At 44.1% G+C, this 13,216-nt stretch overlaps 1 protein-coding gene across 1 annotated transcript; it reads left to right on the top strand.

The window, feature by feature from the left end:
- Window positions 1-3,774: 3,774 nt before the first annotated feature.
- LOC120290437 (probable disease resistance protein At4g27220) lies at window positions 3,775-6,507 on the top strand. The gene is made up of 3 exons (XM_039306701.1): window positions 3,775-4,469; window positions 4,547-5,994; window positions 6,356-6,507. Exons 1-3 carry the CDS (start codon window positions 3,775-3,777, stop codon window positions 6,505-6,507), a joined length of 2,295 nt encoding a protein of 764 aa, XP_039162635.1.
- Window positions 6,508-13,216: the final 6,709 nt, after the last annotated feature.

Raw genomic sequence — 13,216 nt, forward strand, 5'->3', positions numbered from 1 at the left:
AATTTCGATTTTTATTAAAGAAAATATTTTATAAAGTTAAAGAAAGCCATGGCCCATAGGTTCAAAGTGGGTTCAAAGGCCATAACCCATTTAGATCCATTTCTTTTTGTGCTTTACTTTCTCAAACCCATTTTTTTATCCGTATTTAACTTTCACTTGATTCATATATGACCCATTTAACTAAAAATGGGTCATAATATGGGTTTATTACCCATTTTGCCAGCCCTACTAGTGAAATAAGGATCTTTGTACTTTGGGCATACACAACTCAGGTGGTTTGGCTCTGTTAGGAGGATTCAAGGATTTTGCATCGATATCAAGTCTATCTGGTCAGCTAACTGTAAACATGACTCAGAAATCCTTTATGTTTCTATATGCATCTTTTTTTTTAATTGATTTTGTCTGTTTTTGACCGTTCTGTGCTTTTGCTTGGCATTGTCTCTGTTTTTCATGTCATGTCCTCTTTGTAGGTAATAGCAAAAAGAATGCCTAGAGAGTCGGATGCACTTCGTAAGTATGTGGAAATTTTGGAGAATAGAAAGTGGAGGTGCAAGTTTTGCGACAAAGAGTTTGCTGGAAGTACTCCTAGGATCCGGGCGCACCTCGCTGGAATTCCGGGCTATGGTATCAAATCTTGTGAGAAAGTTGAAGATCCAGTGAGAGCAGAAGCCTTGCGGGAACTTAAACGTAAAGGCAGCATGTTGGATAAAAGCACGGGAGGCACGTCGGGCGAAGGAACGGAAGGAACAGTTTTTGGCGCGAGTCAAAATGTACTCCCAAGTGACGATGCGTCGAATCCCAATGACACGCAGAACTCGAATCGACCTGGGTGCGCGCTGCAGCAACCATCTTGCGATTCGCTGACTGGAGCTGGTACTGCTTCAGCATGCCCTCAGGATCAAGTGTCCTTGCCTCCCAGTGATATGCCTCTGGATAATCTGGATAATCTGGATAACATCCAACAATCCGATCCATCGAACCGAAGGTTGGATGCAGCACATGGAAATGAAAATGCTCCACCTCTCCAGCATTTATCTTCTCTTTATATAAGTGAGCCACCGGCGCGTCCTGAGCTATCAACTCATCTTCAATTTGGAACTGGTACTCCTCCAGCATGCCCTCAGTACGAAGTGTCTCTGCCTTGGGAGGATAAAAGCACGGGAGGCACATCGGGCGAAGGAACGGAAGGCACTGACACACAGAACTCAAATCAACTTGGGTGCGCGCCGCAGCAACCATCTTTCTATCTGACGACTGGAAGTGGTACTGCTTCAGCACGCCCTCAGGATCAAGGGTCTTTGCCTCCTGGTGATAGGCCTGTGGATAATCTGGTTAACATCCAACAATCCAATCTGTCGAACCATCGGTTGAATGCATCGCATGGAAATGAAATTGCTTCACCTCTCCAGCAACTTCCGATGGACTCACTGGCTTCACTTTCTCTTAATGTTGCTGAGGTAGCCGCGTTTCCTGAGCTATCAGAGGGGGGACAACAAAGTTCAAGAGGGCTATCATCAGTCCCAAATGATCAGTTCCTTGGCAACAGTATGTCAAATTGGCTGCCGGAGTTCATCGGAGGTGATGTTTTAATCGCTACTCTACTCAGTAACATGACAACGACCAGCATTCCCCCATATTCTAATGAACAGTATTCAAGATTTGACGAACAATTCCCAGATGAAATCATTCTAGATTCACCGCTACATTCAACAGAAAATCCTCACTGCTCTCTGCCAGAGAATCTTCTTGAATCTCGTGATGTAATTGTAAACACTTCTGAGGAAATACAAACGAATGAACTGCATAATCCAACAGTGGGATCGTCATTACAAAATGATTCATGCCTTGATGTGGACAGTGCAAATCGTTTGCAGGATTGTGGTCAACCGTGTGTAGCAGAAGGGACTCCTGTGCGTAGCAATACTAGTCCGACCGACACTGCCCAGCATCCTGATCAGCTTCCCCCAAGGTGTGGCAAGGAAGGTGGGAATGATATCCGTCAATTTTCTTCACGAACTCCAATGGATGTAGATCCCTCAACCGCATCACAGCAGACATGTGTCGTTGATTCCCTAGTTCCAGAGGCGGCAACAAATACAATGGGACCATCATTATCACACGGTGTGTTTGGATTAATCTACATTGCTACTATGGTTCCGTTAGATCCTTAAATATCTCCAGAATTTTTTTTTAATCGAAATCTAACAAATGATGTGTGCTTAAACAATATATCAATGAGGGTTCTCCAATCATGAACATGCCGAGCATCGTTGCATATTCCATACGTCCAATACCACTTCCTTTTTATTGCACCGCTTCTTTCACCAAAATATTTAACTTTCGCAATGTTGATTTTCATTGTTAGATATCTTGTGTGATCAAGTTCTAGATGTGGTTTTACACGTACCCATCGCTTGATTTGAAAGTCCAATGTTGATTGATCCCACACTTGAATATTTTATTGCAAGCAGCTTCGGGGCCCCCTCAACGTCAAATTGTTCCACACCGATCCATTAATCTCCAGACAGCGCACGAGAATCCAACCGTGCCATCATCGTCACGTGAAAACCATTTAGTCAGAGGTCATCCACAAGCTCTAGTGGACATGGATCCATGTATGCCATCATCATCACAAGCTCCAAATAATGCTCCTCCAGCTCCTCAGATTCTACCTTGTGGAACAAGCCTGATAAGCCCATCGTCATTGCCAGGTCTATGGTTATTTACAAAAATTAATCTTTGTGTATTACCATGTTACATTATTATGGGGCGGCAAGAATGCTATCATGAGACTCTAACCGATGGAGTTTTTAAATTGCAGGATTAGATATGAATGAGGGGGTGCCTATGATGATTCATCCTAACACAGGCAACAACTTTGAAGAGAATAGAGATTTGAAAAGAAAACTTCAACTAATCTATGAAAAAGAAGCTGGCATAAGGTTTGAGTTAGAATATGCTGCACCTCTATATCTAAAGAAGCTGAGAATGGAAGTTGCGAATTGGTTGGCAGATGTGGAGAAGCTTAGAAATGACCGTACTGAAGCAGCAAGTGAGGGTTGTTTGCCACAACATCAACAGGTGGATACACTGATGCATGAAGCCGAAGACCTTACAAGATTAGACAAAGGACTATTTGAGGCGAGAGAGACCAAAGTCGGTCAACTATTAGAAGATAAGATGGTGGGAGAGGCATTTCAGATAAATACTACAAAGATTTTGAAGTTCCTAGTAGGGAATCAAATATCCCAACTAGGCATTTATGGAATGGGGGGTGTTGGTAAAACGACTATTGTGGTGCACATATATAATAGACTCCTCGAGGTAGCTAACTATGGCAATGTGTTGTGGATCACTGTGTCACTAGATTTCAACAAAGAAAGGTTGCAGGACGCCATTTGAAAGGAACTAGGTTCACGCATACCACAAGAAAATGATGTGAGGAAACGAGCAGCAATATTGCACGATTGTTTAATGAAAAGTGGCAAATCTACAATAATCCTCGATGATGTGTGGGAATGCTTTGATCTTAAAGAGGTGGGGATCCCAGTTGGAGTAGATGGAATTAAGTTGGTCTTAACAACTCGATCCTCTGAGGTATGCTGCCATATGCGTTGTCAAGAAACGATAAAAATTGAACCTCTATCTCAAAAAGAAGCCCAAATTTTATTTTTGGAGGAGCTTGGACCCGAAGTGGTCCTTAATTTGGAAATTGAGAGAGTTGTGAAGTCCATTGTTGAAGAATGTGCAGGCTTGCCGCTTGCAGTCATCACGATGGCAGCAAGCATGCGAGGAGTGACCAATGTGTTTGAATGGAAGGATTGCTTGGAAAAATTGAGAGAATCGGATATGGCGCAGCTGGATATGGAAAAGGAGGTTTTAAAGAAATTGGAATTCAGTTACAATCGCCTTAATCATGAAATTCAACAGTGTTTCTTATCTTGTGCACTTTATCCAGAAGATAAATTAATTGATAAGTTCGAGTTGATAGAATTCTTTATTGACCTAGGATTGATTGGTCGATTGAATACGAGGGAGAAACTATATAATAGAGGCCTCACCATACTGAACAAACTGGAAAATGTCTGCCTATTGGAAGATCATGGTAAAAAGATGAAGATACACGATTTGATTAGAGACATGGCATTGAACATCATGAGCGCGACTTCGATTGTAAAAGCACGAAAGGGGTTGAGGACAATACCATCTGAGGAATATTGGACGGATGCTTTAGAGAAGGTTTCTCTAATGGAGAATGATATTGATGAATTTCCTTTGAACATGTCACCAAATTGTCCTAAACTATCAACTTTTCTATTGAATAGAAGCTTGTGGTTTGATGTGGTCATCCCTAATTCTTTCTTCGAACATTTACGAGGGCTAAAGGTTCTAAACCTGAGTTATTGTCATGCAAGAGAACTTCCAGATTCCATTTCAAACTTGGCAAACTTGAGAGCACTATTGCTTAGGTATTGTCACGTATTGCACCGTGTTCCTTATTTAGGAAGCTCAGATCTTTGAGAAAGTTGGACATTTTTAGTTGTAGGAAAGTTAAAGTGCTCGAGGGTCTGGAAAAGTTGGTGGACTTGAGATATCTTGATGTAGGTCATACAAAAATAAAGCAATTACCCAGAGGAACATTGGGGGCTTTGCTGAACTTGCAATATCTTAAAGGTACGACAATGAATGGAGAAGATATTACGAAATTAAAGGCATTGGATTTGGAGACACTTTCGTGCTCCTTTAAAGATTTAGATGAGTTCAACAAGCTCATGGTTAGTGAGCAGAGGAATAAACCTCCCTATTACAAGATTGAGGTGGGGCCAAGAGGACCAAATATTTGTGCGAACGCTACTTATGATGCTCAACTTGAGAATTGTGAGCGGCGTGTTTCCATTGACTCCTGGAGTCACGCTATTGTGAGCATCGGAGGGGAAAGCAGTGGCAGTGGCATTTGTATTCTGATTCCCCAAAATGTGAAGACATTGAAAGCGGAGAAATGCAATGGTGTAACGAATTTATCTGACATTGGTCTGCTTGAAAACCTTGAGGAGCTAGAAATAGAAAGATGCAAAAACTTGCGGGTGCTTAGTGGAAGACAAGATGAAGAAATAATAAACATCCATGACTCCCCTACCCCAACTCCTGCCCCTCTCTTCTTCCAAAGCCTTAGGGATTTGGATATACATAAGTGTCAGAGACTAAGGTATCTCTTTGGGCGTGAGCCTAAATTTTGCCTTCCTCATTTGCGAAAAATTACTATAACAAGTTGTAAGGAAATGGTGGGGATTACAGAAGTGGTTACATCACTATCACCACATCCGCCCCCGACGCTCCCTTGTCTAGAAAATATTTGTGTTTGGAGGTGTAATAAACTGAAGAGAGTGGTGGAATCTAAGTGGCTGCCCCACTTTTTTAACCCGAGAACAATAGAAGTAGTCTTTTGTGAGAACGTGGAGGAGATAATCGAAGGTCCCTTCCCATACATGCTAGTTGAAGAGATTTCACTTGAAAAGTTTAAGATATTAGGTTGTAATAACCTGAGAAAGCTGTTTCCGCAGGAACTGCTAATCCATCTTCGAAATCTTCAAAGTATCGAAGTCAAATGGTGCAAAGGAATGGTGGAGATGATAAGTGGAGCAAGACAAGGTCAAGAAGGAAGCATAATGACGTCTATAAACAACACCCCTTCATCCTTCCAATCTTCAATTTCTCTGCCAAAACTGATTTCCTTGCATCTCTATGATCTACGCCAGTTGAAGAGCATATGTGAAGTCCCAATTACTTGCGATTCCATGAGAAAGTTAGTGGTGCTCAAATGCCCAGAATTGAATAGGATTCTTTGGCAACTACGAATACGTGATATTGAAGACCTTCCGTATATTCGCTTGCAAAGTGAGGAACTTTGGAAGACGTTGACATGGGATCATCCCAATGCCCAGGCAATTCTTCGATCTCATCGTGATTTCGGTTGGGCTGGCTGTGTTCTAAAAGGTCAGTGCATTTCACATGAGTTATTGATATAATTTCCTTCATTCCGAACAGAAATCAAAAAATTATTGAAGGAATTATAAATTGTATTGCTATATGATTTGTACATGTACGTAAGCCTGTTTATAATACCAAAAAGATAAAATAGGAAAATTATATGGGATATCGTTTTCCTATTTTATTGTCTAAATAATTAATCATATGGATTGATTGAATCAATTAGTTTGTAATCATAACCAAAATTAGAATCGAATTGTGTCTCCAACAATTCTTTGAAAAGAGTAGCCCTTATTTTTATAGTAATGCAACTACAAAGACTAGGATCAGAACTAGAGTTGTGCAGCTCTAACACTGGCATTTGCAGACCCGTCCGAAAGTGTAAGTGAAGATGACTTACAGTGGTCCGACAGTGAAAGTGAAAGTGAAGATGGACGGTCCGAAAGTGAAAGTGAAAGTGAAGATGGACGGTCCGGTCCGAAAGTTAAAGTGAAAGTAAGATGGACGGTCCGAAAGTAAAAGTGAAAGTGAAGATGAACGGTCCGAAGCCGATCTCGAATAAGTCTGATGAAAGGCCTTCGGCTGCTATATTAATTACCCAAGCATGATTTCCTGCAAACTCAAGTTTCCATTTGAATTACTTTTTTCATATGCCATGCTGGCGGAGGTCCTTCACGAGGCGGAGGAGCTCGGAGATGTTCAAAGGCGGGGCTGGACCTGAGCGAAGGAGTGTGGGAAGTAAGCGCCAAAGGATTGGCTGAACGCCGTCTCTTGGGAGGAGTTCTTGAGCAGCTAGGCGAGTAGTAGAAAATTGAAGGATCGAAGTTTGTTTTGCCCTCACATGCATCGCGAGTTGGGATATGGTTTTCAGAGATTCATGTGTATTGACGTTAAGTCTGAGTTCCTATTGAGTTTCTTAATTCTCTGTCCGTGACTCCACGAGCAAGGCTTTGCGTTTGTGATTAGATTGTCATTGCACTTCATTAAAAAAAAAAATATTAGGGACCAAATTTGCATTCATTCCATCACATTTGTGATCAGAGGCATGTTGACTTTGACCAACTACTCGCGAGCCGCTGGCTTTTGTCCTCTGTCCTCCCCTGTTCACGGGATATTTCATGGAACGAAAAGAAGCGGACGTCGCCGAGTGGAGGCTGCTCTCCTGACCAGTCCCAGAAGCACGAGAAAATATTCAGTGGTTAGCAATCACCACGTCATTGTCCTACGTGGCGCGCGCAAGCTTAAGTGGCTCCACTAACAAGTTCACACGTGTCGTTGAATTTGGACTAACTGGAAAATAGAGAAGTAAAAAGTCTGAGGGTTGGTTTTTCTCTCTCCCCCTGACAACCGGCTGAAAAGAGGCTCTGCAGAAGCAATTAATAATGCTTTTGCCGCTCAAAACCTCTCTCCTCATTTCAATTTTCAAGCCTTCTCCTTCGTTGGGTTGAGAGGAAAAAACGAAGATATCTTCTCTCTTTCTCCGGCACGCCCGACCGCTCCATCTCCCCTCCTTCTCCCCCTGCTCCTTCCCCTTCCCCTTCCCTTCCCCAGAGCCCCGTCGGTCGCAAATTCTATTCAGATCTGCCCTCTGGCACGTCGCTTCCCCCAAGACTCCCACTCAGTCGCAGCTGCTGGGTCCCGAGGCCGTTCGCCTCCGCCGTCACTTTCGGAGCCTCATCGGCGGCTATGATTCATCAGCCGACTCTCTCTCTCTCACCCCCCCATATCACCTAAGCTTGCGCCAGTCTCTTGGGAAACTTATGGCATCCACTGGTCGGAGCCATGGACCGAAGCTCGGGTTCAACTTCGGTGTCGTCACTGTCGTTGCCTTTCCGGCGTTCGCTCTAGAAACCGTGACTAACTCGGTTGTGATTTTGGGTTGAAGTGGAAGCGGAAGAAGCTTGCGATTGCTAGGTCTTGAGCCCTCTGCCTTCACATGCTGCTCGCTTCATTTGTCGCCTTCCTCGCTTTTCCAATGCCGCCGATAGAAACCGCGCGAGGCTCGGTTTTGATTTCGGGCTCAGGCGCATCGCCACTGAAGCGGAAGAAGTTTGCAACTACTGGGTCCCAAGCCCTCTCGACCTTCACATGCCACTCGCTTCGTTCGTCGCCGTCGTCGCCTCTCTAGCGTTGGTTCTGCACATTTTCCGAATGCTTGGTTAACTAATTATTAGTTAGTCTTTGTCAAATTCTGGTGCTGTGTAGTTGTTGGCTTTGGAAAGAAGAGAGGCCCCCACTCGCATGAGAAATGAACTTCGTGTGAGCCAAAAGAGAGGAGCTGTGAAGGGGTCTGCAAAGATGGGCTTTTTGGTTTTTTGTTTCTTCATTGGGATATTGTGCTTTTAAATTTGGGGTTTGATTGCAGACTCCGGTTTTGGTGACTTCAAACATACTGGATCACGTTGAGGTTTTGCCTACCCACTCAACTAAGTTTTGTTTCCTTCTGATAATCAAGTTGTTGATTTTCGATGGCTGAGCTTTCTCCTTACGCTTTTTTGCTGCTGTACTTTTACTTAAATTGCACTAATTATGTGGTCTCCGTATTTTGATTGGTTCTCATTCCATTCCACAAGAAATATGTATGTGAAGAAAGATGGGATGTCTGCGGGGATGGCGAATGATGATTCGCCCTTGGTAATGACTGATGTCTGGCAAAACCCATATGAGTTTCATTATGAATTGAAGTTGAAGTCTATTCGGTCATATGGCCTTTCAACTTTGAATGTACCCAGATGATGATGATGATGGTAGCTGGCAAGTGTAGCTTGTTAGGTTAGGTGTTGGGCATATCACATGCCCGCATGTGGAATCTAGGCATGCCGAGGGGTTGAATTTGTGGTCTTTAAAGTTGAGTTGGAATGCCGGTTGAGGTTGTTTTACAGTGCACAATTTGGCAAAAACTAATCACAGTTACATCTTTCCAGCTATTGGAATGCCGGTTGAGGTTGTTTTACAGTGCACAATTTGGCAAAAACTATTCACAGTTACATCTTTCCAGCTATTGGGACACCATATGAGTACCCCCTCTTTGGGAAATATTTGCAGTTGTTCGAACCTCTTGGCCGCAAGGTGGGCGGCAAGAATAGTTCCAATCTCAAATGGATGAATCAGCTTCTGGTGTCCAAGAGCCTTTTAAATTGAGAAGTAACTACATTGGACTTGTCCCCCTCAAGGAATGAAACAGACTTTTTGCTTAGGAACATTTTCGGTGATTGTTTACATAATCTCGTTGAATAAATTCTCAGTTGTTTTCTCAGGCATTGTTCCCGGGATTCAATGAAGCAAACCTTTTGAACATTTAGTTCATGCAAGAGTATGCGTAAGTCTTAATCCTTATGAGATGTTCGGAAGCAAAATCAGGCGAAGATGACGCACAACTTTGTTAACTCATTCCTGAAGTTGATTTTATATGCAGAGGCAACCCTGTTCACATTATAAACCAGCCAAACAGCCAAAAAAAAAAAAAAATCGACAATTGAAAATCTTGACCAGCAGCTGCACCATATCGATTCTGAAGCACCGTGGTGTTGCATTATGTTTAAATTTCTGGAATTCCACATAACTGAACCTTTAAACCTAAACATCAGATTCACCGATTGTATAATTTGAAAAAAATAATAATCATGGCCATGAGCCGACACCAGAGCAGCTTAGATGGTCCTAGGACTCATAGCAGTTAATTAAATTCCAATGTCATGCACGGCACATATTGGCATCAACGTGCAGCAGAAGCCGACCATCAATAACAAGAATCAACGTGTTCTTGCCAAAATGCTTGCAGAAGATGCCATTGTAGTGCCCTATTTTTGGACAGCAGACTCCTACACAAGCCGTTAGCATACACCACACTCAGTCTTGGCCGATCAATTCTATATGCCAAAAAAACACGGAGACCACATAATTAGTGCAATTTAAGTAAAAGTACAGCAGCAAAAAAGCGTAAGGAGAAAGCTCAGCCATCGAAAATCAACAACTTGATTATCAGAAGGAAACAAAACTTAGTTGAGTGGGTAGGCAAAACCTCAACGTGATCCAGTATGTTTGAAGTCACCAAAACCGGAGTCTGCAATCAAACCCCAAATTTAAAAGCACAATATCCCAATGAAGAAACAAAAAACCAAAAAGCCCATCTTTGCAGACCCTTCACAGCTCCTCTCTTTGGCTCACACGAAGTTCATTTCTCATGCGAGTGGGGGCCTCTCTTCTTTCCAAAGCCAACAACTACACAGCACCAGAATTTGACAAAGACTAACTAATAATTAGTTAACCAAGCATTCGGAAAATGTGCAGAACCAACGCTAGAGAGGCGACGACGGCGACGAACGAAGCGAGTGGCATGTGAAGGTCGAGAGGGCTTGGGACCCAAAGAGTTGCAAACTTCTTCCGCTTCGGTGGCGACGCGCCCGAGCCCGAAATCAAAACCGAGCCTCGCGCGGTTTCTATCGGCGGCATTGGAAAAGCAAGGAAGGTGACAAACGAAGCAAGCAGCATGTGAAGGCGAGAGGGCTCAAGACCTAGCAATCGCAAGCTTCTTCCGCTTCCACTTCAACCCAAAATCACAACCGAGTTAGTCACGGTTTCTAGAGCGAACGCCTAAAGGCAACGACAAAGGACGACACCGAAGTTGAACCCGAGCTTCGGGTCCATGGCTCCGACCAAAGTGGATGCCATAAGTTTCCCAAGAGATCGGCGCAAGCTTAGGTGATATGGGGGGTGAGAGAGAGAGGAGTCGGGCTGATGAATCATAGCCGCCGATGAGGCTCCGAAAGTGACGGCGGAGGCGAACGGCCTCGGGACCCAGCAGCTGCGATCGAGTGGGAGTCTTGGGGAAGCGACGTGCCAGAGGGCAGATCTGAATAGAATTTGCGACCGACGGGGCTCTGGGGAAGGGGAAGGGGAAGGGGAAGGAGCAGGGGGAGAAGGAGGGGGAGATGGAGCGGTCGGGCGTGCCGGAGAAAGAGAGAAGATATCTTCGTTTTTTCCTCTCAACCCAACGAAGGAGAAGGCTTGAAAATTGAAATGAGGAGAGAGGTTTTGAGCGGCAAAAGCATTATTAATTGCTTCTGCAGAGCCTCTTTTCAGCCGGTTGTCGGGGAGAGAGAAAACCAACCCTCGACTTTTACTTCTCTATTTTCCAATTAGTCCAAATTCAACGACACGTGTGAACTTGTTAGTGGAGCCACTTAAGCTTGCGCGCGCCACGTAGGACGATGACGTGGTGATTGCTAACCACTGAATATTTTCTCCGAAGCACCATCACATCGTCATCTCGGGCTCACCTCACTTCACAGACTTCGAGGACAAGCTAAGTCGAGCACGTATTTTCTTCTTTCGATTTTTCTCGGTTCCGACACTTTCCCGTCCGTCTTTACTTTACAGAGTCGCTGTCGCTGATCCTCGCCAAATTCTCTTCACGAGCAAGTAAGGCGTGCATGGAAACGTTTCTAAGAAACGTTTCCGGCACACTTTTGTACGGAAAGTGTGCCCGGAACAGAAACGCGTTTGGTTGCGTTTTTGTTCCTTTTTATTTTTTTGTTTCGGAACGAAATATGAACAGAAAAAAGAAACAAAAAAAGTTGTTTCTCCGAAAAGAAACACTTCTCGGAAGAAAAAAAAAACAAAACGGCTCTTCTCTCTCTTCTTCTTCTCTTCTTCTTTTCTTCTTTTTTTCTTATTTTTCTTTGGCCGGTCGCCGGCCTCGGCCATGGCCGGCGACCGGCCGCCGAGGCTCGGCCGCCCAGATCCGGCGAGGCCGAGCGTCGCCGACCCCGGCGAGGCTCGGCGTTGCCGGGCGCGGGCGAGGCCGAGCCTCGCCTTGGCTGGGCGACGCCGAGCGCCGCCGGCCCCGCGAGGCTCGGGCTCGCCGGATCCGGGCGAGCCCGAGCTCGCCCAGCCAAGGCGAGGCTCGGCGTTGCCCGCGTCGGCGAGGCCGAGCCTTGCCCAACCACGGCAGGCTCGGCCTCGCCGTGGGCCGGCGAGCCTCGCCCAGCCACGGCGAGGCTGCCGGCCCCGTCGGCCGGTCGCGGAGGCCGGTGACCGGCCGAAAAAAAAAGAAAAATAAAAAGAAAGGAAAAAATAATAAATAATAAAAATGTTTAAAAAATTAAAAGAAACAAAAAAATAATAAAATTTAACCAAACGTGTTTCTGTTCATTTTTATTCCCGACCAAACGTTACCAAACGCGTTCTTTTGTTCAAAAATTGTTCTCCTAGGAATGTAAAACACTTTTTTGTTTTGTTTCCGGGCCTCAGAAAAAAAAAGCACAGAAATAAATCCATGCGCACCTAAGTTTCTCTCGATAGATTCAGCTTCGCCGACTCTCCAAATGAGCTTCACAAACGGTTTCGATTCATTCTTGATTTATATATTGGTTTCTGCTTCGTTTCGTTTCCGAGTGGTCACTGAATTGCAGCGCCAAATGCCGAACCATCGCTGAGTAACCGCCCTCTCGTTACAATCAGGTTGTTTCCGTCCAACTGAGTCTTGGGGTTAATTCTAGGTGCAGTTTTTCTCCCTTGCTTGGTTTCTCTATTTCTGGTTTTACCTGTTTTTTCCAGCCTAGTCGTAGGCGAACTTATCTTATAACCGGACGGAGTTGCTGATTATATAACTGCCCGGCCGTTTCACCTCCGCAGCTATTCAACCAAGATTGAGTCGTCGCGGGCATCTCTCGCTCCAACCGGGTCATTCCGTTCCGTGGCTGATTCCGAATCAAGATTCATTATTGCCCCCAACAAAACCTGGGTCGTCTCCTTTCTTATTATTCTCTAGAGCCGTTTCGCTTTCTACATTTGTTTCCTGCCTTTGCTTTGTTTTCGATCTGATCTTGTTGTCGTGCATTGGATCATTGCATCGACTGATCGACCAGTCATCGCATCATGATTTGAATTAGCCTTTGCTTATTTGAAATTTAAGCTCATGATTTGAGTTAGTGGAGGTGATCAGAAAAGACAAACGATTTATTAGCTTAAAAAGATAAAAACATAAAAAAAAGATTTGAAAAAAACTATTAGATAATATTTATGCGTTTTTATTTCTAGTTTCATTACTAGTTTAGTATTCATTACTAGTCTCCTTCTTATCACAATGAGATTTTGTCTTCTGTATGTTTAGATCAATGTATTCAGATTTATTAACTCAATCTACGTTTATTTTTATACACAGCTCATGGGGGATTCTGTCCCGGGGTGTAATAACAAGACCACGTATATTTTCTGCCCGACTCAT

Source organism: Eucalyptus grandis, chromosome 2 (genome assembly GCF_016545825.1).
Source record: "Eucalyptus grandis isolate ANBG69807.140 chromosome 2, ASM1654582v1, whole genome shotgun sequence".
NCBI lineage: Eukaryota > Viridiplantae > Streptophyta > Magnoliopsida > Myrtales > Myrtaceae > Eucalyptus > Eucalyptus grandis.

Coding starts and splice junctions, on each gene's coding strand:
- LOC120290437 (XM_039306701.1), top strand. CDS start 3,775: ATGGCAGCAAGCATGCGAGGAGTGACCAATGTGTTTGAATGGAAGGAT. Junction 4,470..4,546: donor TTGAGAGCACTATTGCTTAG/GTATTGTCACGT, acceptor TTTTAGTTGTAG/GAAAGTTAAAGTGCTCGAGG. Junction 5,995..6,355: donor GGCTGGCTGTGTTCTAAAAG/GTCAGTGCATTT, acceptor TGGCATTTGCAG/ACCCGTCCGAAAGTGTAAGT.